General features: G+C 39.0%; 1 protein-coding gene across 50 annotated transcripts in view; it reads left to right on the forward strand.

Annotated features, from left to right (window-relative positions):
• Window positions 1-22,295, forward strand: part of TTN (titin) — a 268,613-nt gene that overhangs the window by 240,647 nt on the left and 5,671 nt on the right. For all 50 annotated transcript variants that reach the window (XM_040441698.1, XM_040441725.1, XM_040441731.1 and 47 more), the window contains 28 exons: window positions 129-416; window positions 540-839; window positions 937-1,239; window positions 1,335-1,640; window positions 1,746-3,512; window positions 3,613-3,906; window positions 4,214-4,501; window positions 4,627-4,926; window positions 5,023-7,089; window positions 7,184-7,486; window positions 7,715-8,020; window positions 8,148-8,435; window positions 8,541-8,840; window positions 8,923-9,228; window positions 9,387-9,692; window positions 9,780-10,061; window positions 10,176-10,769; window positions 10,887-11,174; window positions 11,271-11,570; window positions 11,773-12,075; window positions 12,376-12,678; window positions 12,763-13,347; window positions 13,457-13,762; window positions 13,852-14,151; window positions 14,277-14,852; window positions 14,943-15,248; window positions 15,344-15,937; window positions 16,047-21,937. In XM_040441698.1, coding sequence (XP_040297632.1) covers window positions 129-416; window positions 540-839; window positions 937-1,239; window positions 1,335-1,640; window positions 1,746-3,512; window positions 3,613-3,906; window positions 4,214-4,501; window positions 4,627-4,926; window positions 5,023-7,089; window positions 7,184-7,486; window positions 7,715-8,020; window positions 8,148-8,435; window positions 8,541-8,840; window positions 8,923-9,228; window positions 9,387-9,692; window positions 9,780-10,061; window positions 10,176-10,769; window positions 10,887-11,174; window positions 11,271-11,570; window positions 11,773-12,075; window positions 12,376-12,678; window positions 12,763-13,347; window positions 13,457-13,762; window positions 13,852-14,151; window positions 14,277-14,852; window positions 14,943-15,248; window positions 15,344-15,937; window positions 16,047-21,937 — 18,350 coding nt within the window. The remainder of the gene's footprint in view (window positions 1-128; window positions 417-539; window positions 840-936; window positions 1,240-1,334; window positions 1,641-1,745; window positions 3,513-3,612; window positions 3,907-4,213; window positions 4,502-4,626; window positions 4,927-5,022; window positions 7,090-7,183; window positions 7,487-7,714; window positions 8,021-8,147; window positions 8,436-8,540; window positions 8,841-8,922; window positions 9,229-9,386; window positions 9,693-9,779; window positions 10,062-10,175; window positions 10,770-10,886; window positions 11,175-11,270; window positions 11,571-11,772; window positions 12,076-12,375; window positions 12,679-12,762; window positions 13,348-13,456; window positions 13,763-13,851; window positions 14,152-14,276; window positions 14,853-14,942; window positions 15,249-15,343; window positions 15,938-16,046; window positions 21,938-22,295) is intronic.

Raw genomic sequence — 22,295 nt, forward strand, 5'->3', positions numbered from 1 at the left:
GTAGCTACAGAAAAGTTTAACATTTTGTATGGTCAAATTAGTTATATAAGTTACTTGTAGAGCTACATTCTGTCGGGAAACATGGCCTTTATTATGAAAATGTTAAATATTTTTACATTCTTCTGTAGGTGCACCCCAAATAGATGTGTCACCAGAATATACAGATGTTGTCAAGTTCCAAGCTGGTGTGGCAGTGAAACTGAAACTTGGTATTTCAGGCAAACCTTTGCCTAGTATAGAATGGTTTAGAAATGGAAAAGAGCTACATACCAGTGCTCAGGTATCTATTGAAAACACCAGCGAGTCTTCATCAATCCTCATTAAGGATGCATCACGAATCAACAGTGGACTTTATGAATTAAAACTGAAGAATGCCATGGGCTCTGCATCAGCAAGTATCAAAGTACAAGTCCTTGGTATGTGTGCTAAAAATATCCTACCTGTAACATACTGTCTTACTATATTTTTATATATTTTATAGTTTTTTAAACTTTGATAACTTTTTTAAATAATAGAGATTTTGTCGTTCTTTTCCACAGACAAGCCTGGTCCACCGGCAGGAATTATTCAGTTTAAAACAGTCACAGCTGAAAAGGTTTCCTTTATGTGGGAACCACCTTCAGATGATGGAGGATCAAAGGTCACCCATTATATTGTGGAAAAGCGTGAAACCAGCCGTGTGGTGTGGTCTTTAGTGTCAGAAAAGCATGAAGAATGCTCAATAACAGTTACCAAACTTATCAAAGGAAATGAGTACATATTCCGTGTCAGAGGTGTAAACAAATATGGAGTTGGAGATCCTCTGGAATCTGAGCCAGTTATAGCAAGAAATGCATTTGGTAAGTTATAAAATCATAATCTTACCTTTTTGATGTTTTAATTAAAGTTATTTTATCTGGATATTTTAATATTAACAAACATATTAATGTATTTTAGTTACTCCTGGTCCTCCAAGTATTCCTGAAGTAGCCACAATTACCAAGAATTCTATGACTGTAACCTGGTCTAGGCCTACTGTAGATGGAGGAAGTGACATTAGTGGATATTACTTGGAAAGGCGAGACAAAAAGAGCTTGAGGTGGTTCAAAGTTATCAAAGAATCCATTCGTGACACAAGACAGAAAGTAACTGGACTTACAGAAGACAGTGAATATCAGTTCCGTGTCTGTGCAATTAACGCAGCTGGCCAAGGCCCATTCTCAGAAGCTTCAGATTTATACAAAGCTGTTGATCCCATTGGTAAACATGTTGTCCTTACATTCATGTTTTGCAGTTCATTGGTTAGTGTGAATATTTAAGAATGAACAATATTAACTAATATCTCCCTATTGCAGATAAACCCGGGCAACCAACAAAACTGAAGATTGTGGATAGTACAAAGTCATCAATTACTTTTAACTGGACTAAGCCTGTATATGATGGTGGAAGTCCAATCATAAGCTACATAGTGGAGATGAGAGAAGCAGATAATGAAGACTGGACTGTAGTTAGTGCTAAAGGAGAAGTCCGAACAACTGAATACGTGGTTTCCTTGCTTAAACCTGGTGTTGACTATTACTTCAGAGTATCAGCTGTAAACTCTGCCGGCAGTGGAAAGCCTATTGAGATGACAGAACCAGCACAAGCAAAGGACATACTTGGTAAGCCATAATGTCTTCAATCGTATTTTCTGAACAAGTTTCAGAAGCTTTATATCTTAAGCTTTTAGCAATTTTCATTATTTTGCTTTTATTTCTCTTTTACAGAGGAACCAGAGATCGACCTTGATGTTGCTCTCAGAACATCCATTGTTGCAAAGGCAGGTGAAGATGTTCAGTTAATGATTCCCTTCAAAGGAAGACCTGCCCCGATGGTAACATGGAGAAAAGGAGATAAAAATATTAGCAATGACCCACGATACAACATTCAGAATACTGAATCATCAACATTAGTTGACATTCCTCAAGTTACACGCAGTGACACTGGAAAGTATGTTTTAACTATTGAAAATGGTGTTGGTCAGCCAAAGTCAACATTTGTGACAGTGAAAGTTCTAGATACTCCAGCCGAGTGCCAGAAGCTACAAATAAAAAATGTTGCTCGTGGTACCGTGACGCTGGTATGGGAGCCTCCTCTTATAAATGGGGGAGCTGAAATCACCAACTACATTATTGAAAAACGCGATGCCACTAAGAGAGCATGGGCTGCCGTTACAACTAAATGTTCTCACACATCCTTCAAGATTACTAACTTGTCAGAGAAAACTTCCTACTTTTTCAGAGTTATTGCCGAAAACGAAAATGGTTTGGGAGAGCCATGCAGCACAACAGAGCCTGTAAAAGCATCTGAAATCCCTGGACCAGTTAGAGATCTTACAATGAAAGATTCCACTAAAACATCTGTCATTCTTGCTTGGAGCAAACCTGATTATGATGGTGGCAGCATTGTTAGTGAATATACAGTAGAAACCAAACTAAAAGATGAAAAAGAATGGTCACATGCAGGAGTAAGCAAAGCATGTGAATTTGAAGTCTCCAAATTAAAGGAACTTTCAGTTATGGAATTCAGAGTTTCAGCTAAGAATGAGAAGGGATTGAGTGATGGGGCTATTATTGGGCCTATTACTGTTAAAGATTATATTATTCCACCTGAAGCAGACCTCTCTGAAATACTTGGAGGACAAATCACTGTTCGTATTGGACATAATGTACACATTGAGTTGCCATATAAGGGTAAACCAAGACCAACTATCTCATGGTTAAAGGATAATATTCCTCTGAAAGAAAGTGAACATGTAAGATTTAAGAAAACGGAAGCCAAATTAAGCCTTAATATCAAAAATGTCAAAAAAGAAAATGGTGGCAAGTACACTTTGATTCTTGACAACGGTGTTATTCGCAAATCCTATGTAATTACAGTGATTACACTTGGTCCTCCCTCTAAGCCAAAAGGGCCTATTAGATTTGATGAAATAAGAGCTGACAGCATCATTATATCATGGGATGTTCCAGATGATGATGGAGGAGGAGAAATTACATCATACAGCATTGAGAAACGTGAAACTTCTCAAACCAATTGGAAGATGGTTTGTTCCAGCGTTGCCAGAACAACATTCAAGATTCCAAATCTTGTTAAAGGAACAGAATACCAGTTTAGGGTGCGCGCTGAAAACAGATATGGCGTTAGCCCACCTCTTAACTCTGTTGATGTTATTGCTAAGCATCAATTTAGACCACCGGGACCACCAGGAAAGCCAGTTGTGTACAATGTTACAAGTGATGGAATGTCTATTACGTGGGATGCACCTGTATATGATGGAGGCTCTGAAATTACTGGATTCCATGTAGAAAAGAAAGAAAGAAACAGCATCTTATGGCAAAAAGTTAACAGTTCACCAATATCCAATCGGGAATATAGAATTACTGGGCTTATTGAGGGTCTTGATTACCAGTTCCGGGTCATAGCAGAAAATACTGCCGGCCTTAGCCCAGTAAGTGAACCAAGCAAGTTTACTCTGGCTGTGTCTCCTGTTGGTAAGTGCAGCAAAAGATCAGCATTTTCACTAAGAATTTTTTTTAATAAATTGTTAATTTGACATAAACATAACTAACCATAAATATTCTTTCTTTGTAGATCCTCCTGGAACACCTGACTATATTGATGTCACAAGGGAAACAGTTACACTTAAATGGACCCCACCTTTACGTGATGGTGGCAGCAAAATTGTGGCATACAGCATTGAAAAACGCCAAGGCAGTGATCGCTGGCTTAGATGCAACTTTACAGATGTTTCTGAATGTCAATATACAGTGACTGGACTAAGCTCAGGAGACCGTTTCGAATTTAGAATAATTGCAAGAAATGCCGTTGGAACAATTAGCCCACCTTCACAATCTTCTGGTTACATCATGACAAGAGATGAAAGCAGTAAGTATTGTGTTAATTACTTTATTTTATTAGTAGGAAAGAAGGCAAGTAACTGGGTAATTGCACACTTAATATGTGTTATTCAGAAGGTTAAACTAGAAGAAAACAATATGTACCTCCATTATAATGGTAGAACTTTTAGATCTCATAGTTTTAATAATATAACAAAAGCCACCTCCAGATACTCCACTATAGAGTAAGCATTTGATTTTAGCAATTGACATTATATATTTCTACTGTTTCACCTGGTTAAAGTAATTCACTTTTACTATTTATTAAAACGTGTTTTTTTTTGTTTTTTTCATAGTTGCTCCCATCATTGAGTTTGGACCAGAGCACTTTGAAGGACTTACTGTTAAGGCTGGAGAAAACATCAAAGTTAAAGCTTTGATTAAAGGACGACCTGTGCCTCAAGTTGTTTGGCTGAAGGACGGTAAAGAGATTGAAAAGAGGCTGGCAGTGGAAATAAACAATGGAATTGGCTATAGCACTATCTTTATAAGAGACGCTACACGGGATCATCGCGGTGTATATACAGTAGAAGCCAAGAACTCATCAGGGACCAAGACAGCTGATATGACAATACGGGTGCAAGGTATGTCTAAGGTTCAAAGACTATAATTATTTACATCGTAAGTCCAAGTTATTCTATATATAATTTAGTCAAGTAATGTAATAAACACATTTTGATATCTGATGTATTGTTATGTTTTTCACCAGATACACCTGGACCAGTTGGTGGACCTATAAGATTTAGCAATATTAGTGGTGAAAAGTTAACGTTGTGGTGGGATCCCCCTGCCAATGATGGTTGCTCTGCCATAACTAATTATGTAATTGAAAAACGGGAGACCAGCAGATTGTCTTGGGCCTTGGTTACAGACCAATGTGAAGCCTGTTCGCACACTGTTACTAAATTGATCAAGGGAAATGAATACCAGTTCCGTATCTCAGCAGCTAATAAGTTTGGAGTTGGAAAATCTCTTGACTCAGATGCTGTCATTGCACGGATACAATACAGTAAGTTAGAATTCTGCTGTAGCTGAAATTGAATGTATAGTGAATAAATACTTTTAATTAATATGTTTTAATAATACTTTCATACTTGTTTTGTAGCTGTTCCAGATGCACCAGGATTACCAGACTCCACTCATGTGACTGGAGACAGCATTATAGTAACATGGGCAAGACCAAAATCTGATGGTGGAAATGAAATAAAGCACTATATCTTGGAAAGGAGAGAAAAGAAGAGTTTAAGATGGGTGAAAGTATCCAGTAAGAAACCCATCACTGAGACTAGATATAGAGTAACTGGCCTGGTTGAAGGAAATGAATATGAGTTCCGTGTAGCAGCTGAAAATGATGCAGGAATTGGAGAACCAAGTGGAATATCCAGACTAATTAAATGCAAAGAGCCTGTAAATCCGCCTAGCGCTCCTAGTATTGTGAAAGTTAGTGACACTTCTAAAACATCTGTAAGCCTGGAATGGACAAAACCAGCATTTGATGGTGGCATGGAAATTATCGGATACATTATTGAAATGTGCAAGGCTGATCTTGGTGAATGGCACAAAGTGAACACAGAAGCCGTAGTTGCCACAAAATATACAATTGTGGATCTTGAGGCTGGTGAAAACTACAAGTTTAGGGTTTCTGCGGTGAACGGAGCAGGCAAAGGAGACAGTTGTGAAGTTCCTGCTACAGTACAAACCACTGATAGGCTAACAACTCCTGAAATAGATATTGATGCCAACTTTAAGCAGACACACATTGTAAGAGCTGGGGCAAGCATTCGTCTCTTCATTGCCTTCAATGGTAGACCCACACCAACTGCTATCTGGACAAAGCCTGACTCTGACCTTAGTATCAGGGCTGATATTCATACTACAGACTCATTCAGCACCTTAACAGTGGAGGACTGTAACAGATATGATGCTGGAAAATACACCCTAACTGTAGATAACAGCAGCGGCAGCAAGTCTATCACATTTACTGTGAAGGTGCTAGATTCCCCTGGACCACCAGGCCCAATTACATTCAAGGATGTGACAAGAGGATCTGTCACCTTGTTATGGGATGCACCTGTCAATGATGGAGGTGCACGTATTCATCACTATATAGTGCAAAGACGCGAAGCAAGCCGCCGCAGCTGGCAAGTAGTTAGTGAAAAGTGTTCTAGGCAAATAATTAAGGTTACAGATCTTCTGGAAGGTCAACCATACTACTTCCGCGTTTCAGCAGAAAACGAATATGGTGTAGGAGAGGCATATGAAACACCAGAACCTATCGTAGCAACAGAAGAGCCAGCGCCACCAAAGAGATTAGACATCATAGATACAAGCAAGTCATCTGTGACATTAGCTTGGCTAAAACCAGAGCATGATGGTGGAAGCCGTATATCCTCCTATCTCATTGAAATGAAGCAGAAAGGATCAGATCACTGGATTGAGGCTGGTCAAACAAAACATTTAACTCTGACAATTGATAATCTGACTGAAAATACTGAGTATGAGTTCCGTGTTCGTGCCAAGAATGATGCAGGATACAGCGATGCAAGAGAAGCATTCTCATCTGTCATTATTAAGGAACCTCAAATTGAGCCTACAGCTGATTTAAGTGGGATTACCAGACAACTTATCACTTGCAAAGCTGGAAGCAATTTTACTATTGACATACCAATCAGTGGCCGTCCAGTACCAAAGGTTACATGGAAATTGGAGGAAATGAGACTCAAGGAAACTGACAGAGTGAGCATTAAGACAACAAAAGACAGAACCACCCTGACTGTCAAGGACAGCATGAGAGGTGACTCTGGAAGATACTACCTGACACTTGAAAATACAGCAGGTGTGAAAACATTCACCGTCACAGTCATAGTGATTGGAAGACCAGGTTCAGTAACTGGACCTATTGAAGTTTCCTCTGTATCTGCTGAGTCATGTGTATTGACATGGGGAGAGCCTGAAGATAATGGTGGAACTGACATCACAAACTATATTGTTGAAAAACGTGAATCTGGCACCACATCCTGGCAGCTTGTTAACTCCAGTGTAAAACGTACACAAATTAAAGTTACCCACCTTACCAAATACATGGAATATACCTTCCGCGTCAGTGCAGAAAACAGGTTTGGTGTCAGCAAGCCTATTGAATCTACACCTATTGTTGCTGAACATCCTTTCGGTAAGGACACATTTTGTTTTTATATTGTTATATAGCATTGTGGGTGTGTATACACAGTAATATAACAGCAAAATCTTGTATTTGTTTTCATTAGTACCACCAAGCCCACCAACTAGACCAGAAGTGTATTCTGTTGCTGCCAATACCATGGGCATCAAATGGGAAGAACCATATCATGATGGTGGAAGCAAAGTTACAGGATACTGGATTGAAAAGAAAGAACGTAACACCATCCTGTGGGTGAAGGATAACAAGATCCCATGTTATGATTGCAATTACAAAGTAACAGGATTGGTTGAAGGTCTGGAGTATCAGTTCAGAGTATATGCTTTGAATAACGCTGGTATCAGCAAGGCCAGTGAAGCCTCAAGACCTGTAATGGCTCAGAATCCTGTTGGTGAGTAAATTGTGATCTGAATTAATCTCAACCACTACGGATACTTATTTTAACATAGCTGCTCTGATTGGCTCCGGTAGGTTAAGTAGTTTACTATATTGTTGGAATTTGTAACCATGCAAAATGTAATTTCATTCCCATCCAATACAGATTTTAGAGTTTTAGATGTTTACACAGTGACATGTTATACCTACTGTTATCAACGCTATATATTTTTTGTCTTTGAAGATCCACCAGGAAGACCAGAAGTAACAGATGTTACAAGATCTTCAGTTGCACTGAGCTGGTCTGCGCCCCTTTATGATGGTGGCAGCAAAATTGTGGGATATATAGTAGAACGCAAACCATTTAATGAAACTGGAGATGGCCGCTGGCTGAAATGCAACTACACTACCATTTCTGAAAACTTCTTCAATGTTACAGCTCTTAGTGAAGAAGAAGTTTATGAGTTCCGTATACTTGCCAAGAATGCCTCTGGTGTAATAAGTGCCCCATCACAGTCTACTGGTGCTGTTACTTGCAAAGATGAATATTGTGAGTATTTGGATATATTTCTATTTCCTTTCATAATCAACCAGTAATGTAGTAAATGGAAATTATGTAAGTTCACTCCAACCTACAAAGTCATTAAAAACAATTCTTATCTGTTTTATTACTTTAGCACCTCCCAAAGCAGAACTTGACAGTAAACTACAAGGCGATGTTACCATAAGAGCAGGTTCTGATCTTGTACTTGATGCATCTATTGGTGGGAAACCTGAACCTAAAGTGTTCTGGTCAAAGGGAGACAAGGAACTGGAACTCTGTGAAAAGATCTCTCTACAATACACAAGCAAACGTGCCCTGGCAGTTGTCAAATTCTGTGACAGAAGTGATACTGGAAAATATACTTTAACAGTTAAAAATGCAAGTGGAACAAAGTCTGTTTCTGTACTTGTTAAAGTACTTGGTAAGTCTATCCATACAGTATGCCATGAGTTGTATCAAACAAAATCGCAGTTAGTAGGAAATGTTAAGTAATAATCAAATATTGTTTGGTTCTTTTACCTTATAGATTCTCCAGGTGCTTGTGCAGGCAAAATCAATATCAGTAGAGTTACAGAAGAGAAATGCACCCTTTCATGGAATGCACCACAAGAAGATGGTGGTGCTGAAATCACTCACTACATTATTGAGCGTCGTGAAACCAGCCGTCTTAACTGGGCTATTGTTGAACCTGAGTGCCAGACTCTTTCATGCACTGTGACCAGGTTGATAAAGAACAATGAGTATATTTTCCGTATAAGGGCAGTTAACAAGTATGGATCAGGTCTTCCAATTGAGTCTGAACCCATTGTTGCAAGAAATTCCTTCAGTGAGTAGAATATTTGAATTTTACTAGTTGACAATTGTTTAAAGATGGTTTGCAAAATACTTAATATTTAATGTTTTTACAGCTATTCCATCACCACCGGGTGCACCTGAAGCTGTTGGAGTTGGCAAAGACCATGTCATTATTCAGTGGCTTAAACCAGAATCAGATGGTGGTAGTGAAATCAGCACATACATTGTAGACAAAAGGGAAAAGAAGAGTGTGAGATGGACAAGAGTGAACAGAGACTACACCATTTATGACACACGCTTAAAGATCACTGGCTTATTGGAAGGAAGTGAATACCAATTCCGTGTTAGTGCAGTTAATGCAGCTGGCAACAGTGAACCCAGTGAATCATCTTCATATGTCCATTGCAGAGAACCTACCTGTAAGTTTTAAGAAATTTCATAAAACTGTTGATATAAAAACTTATCAAAACTAAAGTTGCCGTTTATAAGACACCATAAGTTAATATTAAAACTTACTAATAAAAATATAAAACACTTCAAATTTAGGTATGAAATGTTTGTTTTTGTTCACTTCTAGACACCCCAGCAGCACCATCCGTTCCAAGAGTTGTCGACACCACTAAACAGAGTATCAGCTTGGCATGGTCTAAGCCTCTGTATGATGGAGGTTCTGACATATTAGGTTATGTTCTTGAGGTGAAAGAAGAAGGTAGTGATCAGTGGTACAGGCCACATACTACTGCTGTCCTGAGAAATCCAGAGTTTACAGTGACTGGTTTGAAGACAAGCCAAAAATACAGCTTCAGAGTTGCAGCTACAAATGCTAATGGCTCTAGTGAATTTAGTGAATCTTCAGCTGAAATTGAGCCAGTTGAAAGAATAGGTAATGTATATGAAGAAATAAGTCTATCTATCTGGATATACTATGTCTATTTGATGATATTTAATAACTGACTGAATTTTTGTTTAGAAATTCCTGACTTGGAGCTTGCTGATGACCTTAAAAAGATTGTTACAGTCAGAGCTGGTGGCTCTTTACGACTCATGGTATCTGTGTCTGGAAGACCAACACCAACAATCACATGGAGAAAAGAGGGTGTTGACCTTGCAAGCCGAGCCATAATTGACATTACAGACAGTTATACCTTACTTGTAATTGAGAAGGTGAACAGATATGATGCTGGAAAATATATTATCGAGGCTGTCAACCAATCTGGCAAGAAATCATCAACAGTTGTAGTCAAGGTTTATGGTAAGACACTGTTAAAATGTAGCCCACACCACAATGTAATTCAGTTTTGAAATAGTTATATGATTAATACTAGATATGCATCTAATTTATAATGCATCATGCTGTTTTTCTCAGATTCTCCAGGCCCGTGTGCAGCAATAAAGGTAAAAGAAGTCTCCAGAGATTCAGTCACAATCACTTGGGATGTGCCAAAACTTGATGGTGGAGCCCCAGTTAATAACTACATCATTGAAAGACGTGAAGCTGCCATGAGAGCCTTCAAAACAGTAACTACAAAATGCAACAAGACAATTTATAGAGTTACTGGTCTAACAGAAGGATTAATGTACTACTTTAGAGTTTTGCCAGAAAACATCTATGGAATCGGTGAACCATGTGAAACATCTGATGCAGTCTTAGTGTCTGAAGTTCCAATGGTACCACAAAAACTGGAGATTGTTGATGTCACTAAGTCAACAGTGTCTTTGGCATGGGAGAAACCTCTTCACGATGGTGGTAGCAGACTAACTGGTTATGTTATTGAAGCTTGTAGAGCTGGAACAGAAAAATGGATGAAAGTTGCAACTCTGAAACCAACAGTACTTGATTACACTGTTACATCGCTAAATGAAGGTGAACAGTATCTGTTCAGAGTCAGAGCACAAAACCAAAAGGGCATCTCTGAACCACAGGAGATTCTAACTGCAGTCACTGTTCAAGACCAAAAAGGTAAAACAATAAATTCACAAATAAGTCATTATATTTACTTTGTCTATGATCTTGTGTGTGTTACTTACTTGTTACTTACTTTGTGCTCTCTCTCTCTCTCTCTCTCTCTCTCTGTAGTGATGCCTTCCATTGATCTGGTTGGAATACCTCAGAAGATTGTGCATGTACCATGTGGTAGACCAATTGAGCTTGCATTACCCATTCATGGTCGTCCTCCTCCTGCAGCATCATGGTTCTTTGCAGGAACCAAGATAAAGGAGGTTGACCGTGTTAAGATTGAAACTGTGAATAAAGTGGCCAAACTAACAATTCGTGAGACAACTATCAATGATACTGGAGAGTATACACTTGAACTTAAAAATACAACTGGAACAGTATCTGAAACAATTAAAGTTATCATTCTTGGTAAGTACTGCTCTTTTGACTTTCATTAGAACAGAATAAATGAGACATTATTTCTGTATAAATAATTTACATATTATGTTTTCTTCTTGGCAACAGACAAACCTGGACCACCTATTGGACCAATTTCTATTGATGAAATTGATGCCACATCAGTGTGTATTTCCTGGCAACCACCTCTGATGGATGGTGGAGCTACTATTAGCGGCTATGTTGTAGAGCAACGGGATGCTCACCGCCCTGGATGGTTACCAGTTTCTGAGTCTGTCACAAGAACAATGTACAAATTCACACGACTCATTGAAGGCACTGAATATGTATTTAGAGTGGCAGCTACAAATCGCTTTGGCATTGGTTCCTATTTACAGTCTGAAGTTGTGGAATGCAAGAGCAGCATTAGTAAGTATACTCCATAGAGTACACCTTCTACATATACCAATTTATTTTCGTGCATTACATTTTCTTTTAATTAAGAACTTTCAAGTAACTCAGAAAAAAATCTGTAGACAAATAGATCAGTACCTATTCCATTGATACATGCTGATTTTGGCCATATTATTTAACTGATGAATGACCATTCGTACCTGCGGTTTTATTTCAGGTATTCCTGGACCACCTGAGACTCCACAGGTGCTTGATGCTTCTCGTGATGGCATGACCATAACTTGGAACCTACCAGGTGAAGATGGTGGATCACAGATCCTAGGTTATATTGTAGAACGCAAAGAGGTCAGAGCTGATCGATGGGTTCGTGCAAACAAAGTGCCTGTGACAATGACACGCTACCGGTCTACTGGTCTTATTGAAGGCTTGGAATATGAACATCGTGTTACAGCTATAAATGCCAGAGGTGTTGGAAAACCAAGTCGTTCCTCTAAACCTGCTATTGCAATGGATCCAATAGGTATATTAACCCTATACCTTTTAACTTAAATCTGACATTAATTGAAATAAAGTATTTGTATAAAGTGTTTGTAAATGGGTTACACAGTTAGGTAAAATTTAGCATTACATAGAAACCATTCAAATGATAGTAATACAATGTTATACTAAGTACTGCAGAGCAAGAGACACACTTTGGCTAATAGAGGAGAATTTTATACAAAACTCCCTCCTATATGACAGTCATATGCCCTTATAGGGTGCGATATACAATCTTACAATAAAATTCCTTTACTAATATATTTTGAACCATGTTTTACAGCTCCCCCTGACAAGCCTCAGAACCCAAGAGTAACTGATACAACAAGAACATCTGTTTCATTGGCATGGAGTCCACCAGAAGAGGAAGGAGGATCTAAAGTCACCGGTTACTTAATTGAAATGCAAAAGATTGATCAATATGAATGGACTAAATGCAACACAACACCAACCAAAATCTGTGAATATACCCTTACTCACTTACCACAAGGAGCAGAGTACAGGTTCCGTGTTATGGCATGCAATGCTGGTGGACCAGGAGAGCCAGCAGATGTTCCAGGAACTGTTAAAATTACTGAAATGCTTGGTAAGACATTGACAAGTTGACATCTGAATTCAGATAAAAACATTATATAAATGGATTGCATAAATAAATATTTTTCTTTTGCAGCATATCCTGATTATGAATTGGATGAAAAATACCAAGAAGGTCTTGTTATAAGACAAGGTAGTGGCATTAGAATAACCATACCAATAAAAGGCAAACCCATCCCAATATGCAAGTGGACCAAGGAAGGTCGGGATATAAGCAAGAGAGCAATGATTGCAACTTCTGACACTCATACTGAGCTTGTCATTAAAGATGCTGAGAGGGAGGACTCTGGAACCTATGACTTGATTCTTGAAAACAAATGTGGTAAAAAGGCCGTTTATATTAAGGTCAAAGTTATTGGAAGCCCAGATACACCAGAAGGTCCTCTGGAATACGATGACATCCAGGCCCGCTCTTTGAGAGTAAGCTGGAAGGCCCCGGCTGACGATGGTGGCTCTGATATCCTTGGCTATATTGTTGAAAGACGAGAAGTACCAAAGACTGCTTGGTATACAGTTGATTCACGTGTGAAAGGAACATCTTTGGTTGTCAAAGGACTAAAAGAAAATGTTGAATACCATTTCCGTGTCTCAAGTGAAAACCAATTTGGTGTTAGTCGTCCACTAAAATCAGAGGAACCTGCTGTACCAAAGACACAACTGAGTATGTATTAATTATCATTATTGATGAATATATATGTTGAAGATCCTGTTGGTGAAAGCTATATATATCAGAATCTATATGTGTTAACTATTAATATAATACATTTCAGATGTACCAGAACCTCCAAGCAACCCACCAGAGATTATGGATGTCACAAAGAGCTCAGTCAGCCTATCTTGGTCTCGTCCTAGAGATGATGGTGGCTCTCGAGTCACAGGATACTATATTGACCGCAAAGAGTTAACCACAGACAAATGGGTTAGACACAATAAGACCCATATCACTACAACCATGTACACCATCACTGGACTTGTACCAGATGCTGAATACCAGTTCCGCATTATTGCACAAAATGATATAGGACTGAGCGAGCCAAGCCCAGCATCTGACTCTGTTATTTGTAAAGATCCATTTGGTAAGTGGATAAAACACTTGATAACACATTTTAGCACATATAATAAATATTGTGATGATAATTAAATGATACTACTTTGCACTTTTCAGACAAACCAAGCCAACCAGGCGACATTGAAATTACATCTGTATCAAAAGATAGTATAACAATACAATGGGAAAAACCAGAGTGTGATGGAAGTAAAGACATCCTTGGATACTGGGTTGAATACAGACAATCTGGAGACAGTGCCTGGAAAAAATGCAATAAAGAACGCATCAAGGACAGGCAATTTACTGTGGGTGGCCTACTCGAAGCTACTGAATATGAATTCCGAGTATCTGCAGAAAATGAAACTGGAATTAGCCGACCACGTAGAACAGCAATGACTGTGAAGACTAAACTTACCTGTAAGTTTTACATTGACATTATTTTAATGAGACAGATAATTGCCTACCTACATGTACATTGCAACAAGTGTATGTAATTTACCACGTTTCTGGTTACTAAAATGTATTTACTTTTTTTTCAACAGCTGGAGAAGCTCCTGGTCTACGTCAAGAAATAAAAGAAGTTACAACCAAGTTAGGTGAAAGTGGCAAATTAACCTGCCAGATTGTTGGCAGACCATTGCCTGACATCAAATGGTACCGCTTTGGCAAAGAATTGGTACAAAGTCGCAAGTACAAAATGTCCTCAGATGGGCGTAACCACACAATTACAGTGTTGACTGAAGAGCAGGAGGATGAAGGACTGTACACTTGTGTTGCAGTTAATGATGCTGGAGAAATCGAAACAAGCGGCAAACTACTTTTGGAAGCCACTCCACAGTTCCATCCAGGATTCCCTCTGAAGGAGAAATATTATGCAGGAGTAGGCACAACTCTTCGCCTTCATGTAGCATATATTGGACGACCTGTGCCAGCCATTACATGGTTCTATGGTAAAAAACCATTGAAATCATCTGAAAATATCACCATTGAGAATACTGAACATTATACCCACCTTGTCATCAAGAATGTGCAGCACAAGAGCCATGCTGGCAAATACAAGGTGCAGCTAAGCAACATATTTGGAACAGTTGACACAGTACTTAATGTTGAAATACAAGGTATATTATTACTTATAAGTTAAAGCAATATATTTTGAGTTTTACTGTGTGAAATATAAGTGAACTTCAAAAATGTCTCTTTCCTCTCAGATAAACCCGACAAGCCCACAGGTCCAATAGTTGTTGATGCTTTACTGAAAAACTCAGTTGTAATCAGCTGGAAGCCACCAGAAGATGATGGTGGATCACTTGTAACTAACTATGTATTAGAACGCAAAGAAGCTAAAGAAGGTGAAGAGTGGCAGCTAGTGTCTTCTGCAATCTCTGGAACCACCTGCCGCATTGTTAATCTGAATGAAAATGCCGGCTATTACTTCCGTGTCTCTGCTCAAAACTTATATGGCATTAGTGAACCTTTGGAGATACCATCTCTTGTTTTGATCAAGAGTCCATTTGGTGAGTAGAGCTGTAATAATACGTATAATATGAAAGCAACATATTTTTGGAAGTTAAAAAAGCTTTTACTAAATTATTACAAATTTAAATTGCAGAAAAACCAGGAGCCCCAGTTAAACCTGTGGTCACAGCCATCACAAAGGATTCCTGTGTTGTTTCATGGAAGCCACCAGCCAAAGATGGAGGTGCAAAGATTACAAATTACTATCTTGAGAAACGTGAGAAGAAGCAGAACAAATGGATTTCTGTGTCAACGGACGAAATTCATGAAACAGTCTATGCTGTTATAGGTCTCATTGAAGATCTTGAATATGAGTTCCGCGTTAAATGTGAAAATCTTGGAGGCGAAAGTGAATGGAGTGAAATATCTGAACCCATTGTTCCTAAATCAGATGTACCAATTCGTGCTCCACAGTTTAAGGAAGAACTGAGAAACCTAAATGTTAAATACAGGAGCACAGCTACATTTGTCTGCAAAGTTGTTGGCCATCCTAAGCCTGTGGTTAAATGGTTTAAACAAGGAAAAGAAATTCTTGCAGATGGAGAGAAGGTGAAGATACAAGAATTTAAGGGTGGATATTATCAGCTTGTTATCGCAAATGTCTTTGAAGATGATGCTACAGTTTACCAAGTCAGAGCAACCAACCAAGGAGGGTCTATTTCTGCTACAGCTTCCTTGGATGTGGAAGGTAAGCACAATTTTAAACATCTTTTGGAGTTAGATATGTGCATTCTATTGTTGTCCACTAAAGTAACTGTGTCTATTTTCTTTCTCCTCTTTTTATTACTTTAATGTAGTTCCTGCTAAAATTAATCTGCCTAAGCATCTGGAAGGAATGGGCGCTGTTCATGCCTTGAGAGGTGAAGTTGTCAGTATCAAAATTCCATTCTCTGGCAAACCAGACCCTGTTATCACGTGGCAGAAGGGACAGGATCTTATTGACAACAATGGACAATATCAAGTTATTGTTACCCGGTCATTCACTTCACTTGTGTTCTCAAATGGTGTGGAAAGGAAGGATGCTGGCTTTTATGTGGTCTGTGCAAAGAACAGATTTGGAATTGATCAGAAGACAGTAGAACTAGATGTTGCAGATGTTCCTGATCCACCCAGAGGACTTAAAGTCAGTGATGTTTCAAGGGATTCTGTTAATCTGACTTGGAGTGCACCAGCAACTGATGGAGGAAGCAAAATTATCAACTACATCATTGAGAAATGTGCCACTACAGCTGAGAGATGGATTCGAGTTGGACAATCTCGTGAGACTCGATATACTGTGGTTAACTTATTTGGTAAAACAAGATATCAGTTCAGAGTCATAGCTGAAAATAAGTTTGGACAGAGTAAACCGTCTGAGATAACAGATCCGGTTGTTACAAAAGAAGATAAAACAAGAATGCTGAATTATGATGACGAAGTCTCAGAAATAGAGATCTCCACCTCAAAAGCAACACATTCTTCCACAAAAGTACTTCATGAAAGGTACTCCATTGCTGAAGAGCTTGGACATGGACAATTTGGAATTGCTCATCGTTGTATTGAAAATGCTTCAAAGAAAACATACCTTGCCAAGTTTGTAAAAGTTAAAGGAGCTGACCAAGTTGCAGTGAAGAAAGAAATTTCTATACTTAACATTGCTCGCCACAATAACATCTTGTATCTGCATGAGTCATTTGAAAGTCTAGAGGAACTTGTTATGATCTCTGAGTTTATATCTGGTGTTGACATATTTGAAAGAATCGGTGCAACAGGATTTGACCTTAATGAAAGGGAAATTGTTTCATATGTCCGCCAGATCTGTGAAGCTCTTAACTACCTTCATTCAAGAAGCGTTGCAAACTTTGATATTCGACCAGAAAATATCATATACAGAACAAGAAGAAGCTCAAGTATCAAAATTATTGAGTTTGGTCAAGCAAGACAGTTGGTACCTGGAGAAAGCTTTAGAATTCAGTTCACTGCTCCAGAGTACTATGCACCAGAAGTTCACCAACATGACTTGGTCAGCACTGCAACAGATATGTGGTCTCTTGGTACACTTGTCTATGTACTTCTTAGTGGCCTTAATCCATTTGCCGCTGAAACAAACCAGCAGATTATTGAGAGCATTATCAATGCTGAATACAACTTTGAAGATGAAGCCTTTAAAGATATCAGCTTGGAAGCAATGGATTTCATAGACCGTCTTTTGATGAAAGAAAGAAAGGGTCGCATGACTGCAGCAGAAGCTCTTGAACACTCATGGTTGAAACAGAAGACTGAAAAGATAAGCACAAAAGTCATTAAGACATTAAGACACAGGCGATATTATCAAAGTTTGATTAAGAAGGAATGGAATTCAGTCGTTTCCGTTGCTCGCATCTCTTGCGGTGGTGCAATAAGGTCCCAGAAAGGAGTTACAGTTGCAAAGGTGAAAGTTGCTTCAATTGAAATCGGACCACTGGCTGGACAAATAACACATTCTGTTGGAGAAGAAGGAGGCTATGCCAAATTCTCATGCAGGATTGAAAACTATGATCAATCTACACAAGTCACTTGGTACTTTGGCATCCGTCAGTTAGAAAACAATGAAAAATATGAAATCACATATAGTGAAGGTCTTGCAACCATATATGTTAAAGACATAAGAAAATCAGATGATGGCACCTACAGATGTAAAGTAGTTAATGACTATGGTGAAGACAGTTCATATGCAGAACTGTTTGTCAACGGTGTAAGAGAACAATATGAATACTACAGATGCAGAACTGTGAAGAAAGTAAAACGCAGAATTGACACCATGAGACTTTTGGAGAGACCACCTGAGTTCACTTTACCTCTGTTTAATCGTACCGCATATATTGGTGAAAATATCAGATTTGGAGTAACAATTACAGTTCATCCTGATCCACAAGTTACATGGCTTAAGTCGGGTCAGAAAATTAAACCTGGTGAGGATGAAAAGAAATATACCTTTGAATCTGACAAAGGATTGTACCAGCTGATCATTCATAACTTGACCACAGATGATGATGCTGAATATACAGTTGTGGCAAAGAACAGATATGGGGAAGACAGCTGCAAAGCTAAACTTACAGTTATTCCACATCCTGCAGCAGCAGACAATACTTTAAGACCAATGTTCAAACGCTTGCTTGCAAATGCTGAATGCCAAGAGGGTCAGTATGTCCGCTTTGAAATTAGAGTTTCTGGTACTCCAAAACCAACACTGACATGGGAAAAAGATGGTCAGGCCCTGGCATTGGGTACCAACATTGAAATACTTCATGAAGGACTTGATTATTATGCACTGTATATTAGAGACACCCTTCCAGAAGATACAGGCTACTACAGAGTCACTGCTACAAATAGTGCAGGATCAACAAGCTGTCAAGCATACTTGAAGGTGGAACGTATGAGATATGTCAAGCATGAGTACAAATCTGAAGAGGAGCGTAAAGTACATGTTCAAAAACAGATTGACAAGACTCTAAGAATGGCAGAAATCCTTGCTGGTACTGATTCAGTTCCACTGACTCCGCTAGCCCAACAGGCTCTGAGAGAAGCTGCTATTTTGTACAAACCAGCTGTAAGCACAAAAACTGTGAAGGGAGAATATGAAATAACGAAAGAAGAGAAGAAAAAAGAAATAAAAACAATTCGTATGCCGTATGAAATACCAGAACCACGAGTACGTGCTGTGTCTGCTCTTGAAGAAGATCAATCTATTAAGAAGTTTGTACCAATGTCTGACATGAAATGGTACAAGAAATTGAGAGATCAATATGAAATGCCAGAACCACTTGAGCGTATTGTCCAAAAACGTCCAAAACGTATTCGTCTTTCAAGGTGGGAGCAATTCTATGTAATGCCACTGCCACGCATCACTGATCAATATAAACCTAAATGGCGCATCCCAAAACTGTCACAGGATGATCTAGAAATCGTCAGGCCAGCTCGTCGACGTACGCCATCACCAGATTATGAGCTGTATTACAGGCCAAGAAGACGCTCTCTTGGAGATGTGTCAGACGATGAACTGCTTCTCTCAGTTGATGACTATTTGGCTATGAAAAGAGTTGAAGAGGAAAGACTACGTTTAGAAGAAGAGCTGGAACTTGGGTTTTCTGCTTCTCCTCCCAGTCGCAGTCCTCTAAGATTTGAGCTGTCAACTCTTCGGTACACCTCACCAGAAGCTCATGTGAGAAGAGAGAAGAAAAGTGAGGCAGAAACCAGGTACACAAGTTACCACATCCCAACTAAAGAGGAAGTAACAACAAGTTATGCAGATCTCAGAGAACGTTATGAGAGAGCTGTATATAAACCACCCAGACAAAAGCAAAGAATCATTGAAGAAAGAGAAGATGAAGAATTACTTCGCCCATACAGCACAACTCAGAGACTTTCTCAGTACACAAGAGATCTCGCATATATGGAGAAAGAAGAAAAAAGTAGACTGCATGCAAGAAGGGAAAGAGAAGTAACTGAAATAACTGATGTTGAAGAAGCTGAGGAAGCAGTTAGCAGAGTCACCAGAAAGGTACGCGAAACATCACCCTCAGTAACAAAATTACTTGGCAGACGAAGATCACTTTCACCAACTTATATTGAACTAATGCGCCCTGTGTCAGAACTAATAAGACCACGTTCAAAACCAGCTGAACCAGAAAGACGATCTCCTACACCTGAAAGAACAAGGCCTCGGTCTCCCAGTCCTGTTTCTAGTGAAAGATCACTGTCACGTTTCGAAAGAACAGCAAGATTTGATATTTTTTCAAGATATGAATCAATGAAAGCAGCTCTAAAAACACAGAAGACTTCAGAAAGGAAATATGAGGTTTTGACTCAACAGCCTTTTACACTGGACCACGCTCCTCGTATAACTTTGAGAATGCGATCTCATCGTGTACCTATTGGCCAAAACACTAGATTCATTCTTAATGTGCAGTCAAAGCCTACTGGTGAAATTCAATGGTATCACAATGGTATTGAAATTCAGGAGAGCAGAAAGTACCATATTTCTAATGTCAGTGGAGTTTTGACTCTGGAAATAATTGATTGTCAACCTGAAGATAGTGGAACATACCGTGCTCTTTGTTCAAACTACAAAGGCGAGGCTTCTGACTACGCCACACTAGATGTTGCTGGAGGAGATTTTACCACCTATATACCCAAGAGGAGAGATGATATGGTGCCCAGGTCTGCTTTCCCAGAGCTCCTGAAATCAGAAGATTATGCAATTTCATCATTTAAGAAAACTTCTGAAATTGAAGCAAGTTCTGAGAGGCGGGAAGTTAGATCACAAATAACTTCATCAAGAGAATCTAAAGAATCATATGAGGCTTATGCATCAGAAGAAAAGAGAGTCTCAGCTTCGGAATCAAGAGCACTAGAAGAAAGAATGGTGCAAAGAAAATTTAAGACTTCAGAGCCTGCAAAAATTCTAACAAAACCACAATCTGTGACTGTGTCTGAAGGTGAGCATGTCAGGTTTTCATGTGACTTTGATGGTGAGCCAACGCCAACAGTTACATGGCTGCTTGCTGGACAATCTATCATCTCCTCTGCTCGCCACCATGTTACTTCAACAAAGTATAGGTCAACCTTTGAAATTACATCTGTCAAGTTGTCTGATGAAGGAAGCTACACAGTAGTTGTTGAAAATTCTGAAGGAAAACAAGAAGCACACTTCACTTTGACAATTAAACGTTCAAAGGCAGTGGAGAAAGGTGTTACTTCTCCACCCAGAGTAAAATCTCCAGAGCCTCACAAGAAGTCTCATGAATCAGTAAAATCACCAAAACGAGTGAAATCCCCAGAGCTAACTACACCAAAAAAGTCAGCTGCTAAATCACCTGCTGACAAAGTACAATTGCCTGCTGTTACAGCACCAAAAATTGCCCAAGACTTAAAGGCTGTGGCAAGCCATGACACAGCAAAGTTGACATGTGTAGTTGAAAGCACATTGCTTAATGGTAGAGAAGTGTCATGGTTTAAAGATGGCAAGAAGCTGAAGGAAGATGGTCATTTCAGCTTCCACTATGCTTCCAATGGGACTTATGATCTAAGCATCCGCAATATTTCTGAAGCTGACCAAGGTGAATATGTTTGTGAGATTGTTGGGGAAGGAGGGGTGTCCAAAACCAACCTGCTGTTCATGGGACAGACGTTTAGAAATGTCTTCTCCCAAGTTTCAGCTGTAATTGAATCCATGAAATCTGTTCAGAAAGCCACATCAAAGGCTGCAGTACATGAAGAAGTTATTAAAACTGAAAGGGTCTCAGAAGAAATCAAAACCATTCAAACTGAGACTAAAGCTTCTGTCAGTAATGTCAGCTTTAGTGAAGGCCAGAAAGTCACCTTGAAGGCCAACATACCAGGAGCATCGAACGTAAAATGGGTGCTTAATGGATATGAGCTAAAAAATTCTGAAGACTACAGATACGGAGTATCTGGCAGTGATCAAACTATAACCATCAAAAATGTCAGCAGCAAAAATCAAGGGATACTTACCTGTGAGGCAAGAACAGACCATGGTATTGTCAAATGTCAGTTTGATATGACACTAACCAAAGATTTATCAAATGCACCATTATTTGTCTACCAACCCAAATCCCAAAATGTAAATGAAGGACAGAATGTTATCTTCACGTGTGAAATCACCGGTGATCCAACTCCTGAAGTTGAATGGTTTAAAGACAATGTACCAGTAAGTAACTTTATTTTGCTATCCTAAAATGTAGTACAGAAAATAAGGAGTCAATTTGTCCCTTGTCCAATCTTATGTAATTAAAGTTCTATGTATACACTAGCATTACAAAAACGAATGTATAAGGCACAATAAGATATGTTGTTTCATTAAGAGACATAACAAAAAGTTTAAGCTATAGCTACGCAACAGACAAATGATGAAGTCCTGGCAACATCATATGCTGCTGATGAGGCAACGGGAGAAACCACCAATGCCTTGGGTTTGGTATTCTAATGTGAATATTAGAGCATGAAGCCAGCTCGATGCTGACACTGTTTCCTTTGTTGATTTTTATTGTTTTTTGTAGTCCTAGCTT

The sequence above is a fragment of the Bufo bufo genome, chromosome 7, assembly GCF_905171765.1.
Source record: "Bufo bufo chromosome 7, aBufBuf1.1, whole genome shotgun sequence".
Classification (NCBI taxonomy): domain Eukaryota; kingdom Metazoa; phylum Chordata; class Amphibia; order Anura; family Bufonidae; genus Bufo; species Bufo bufo.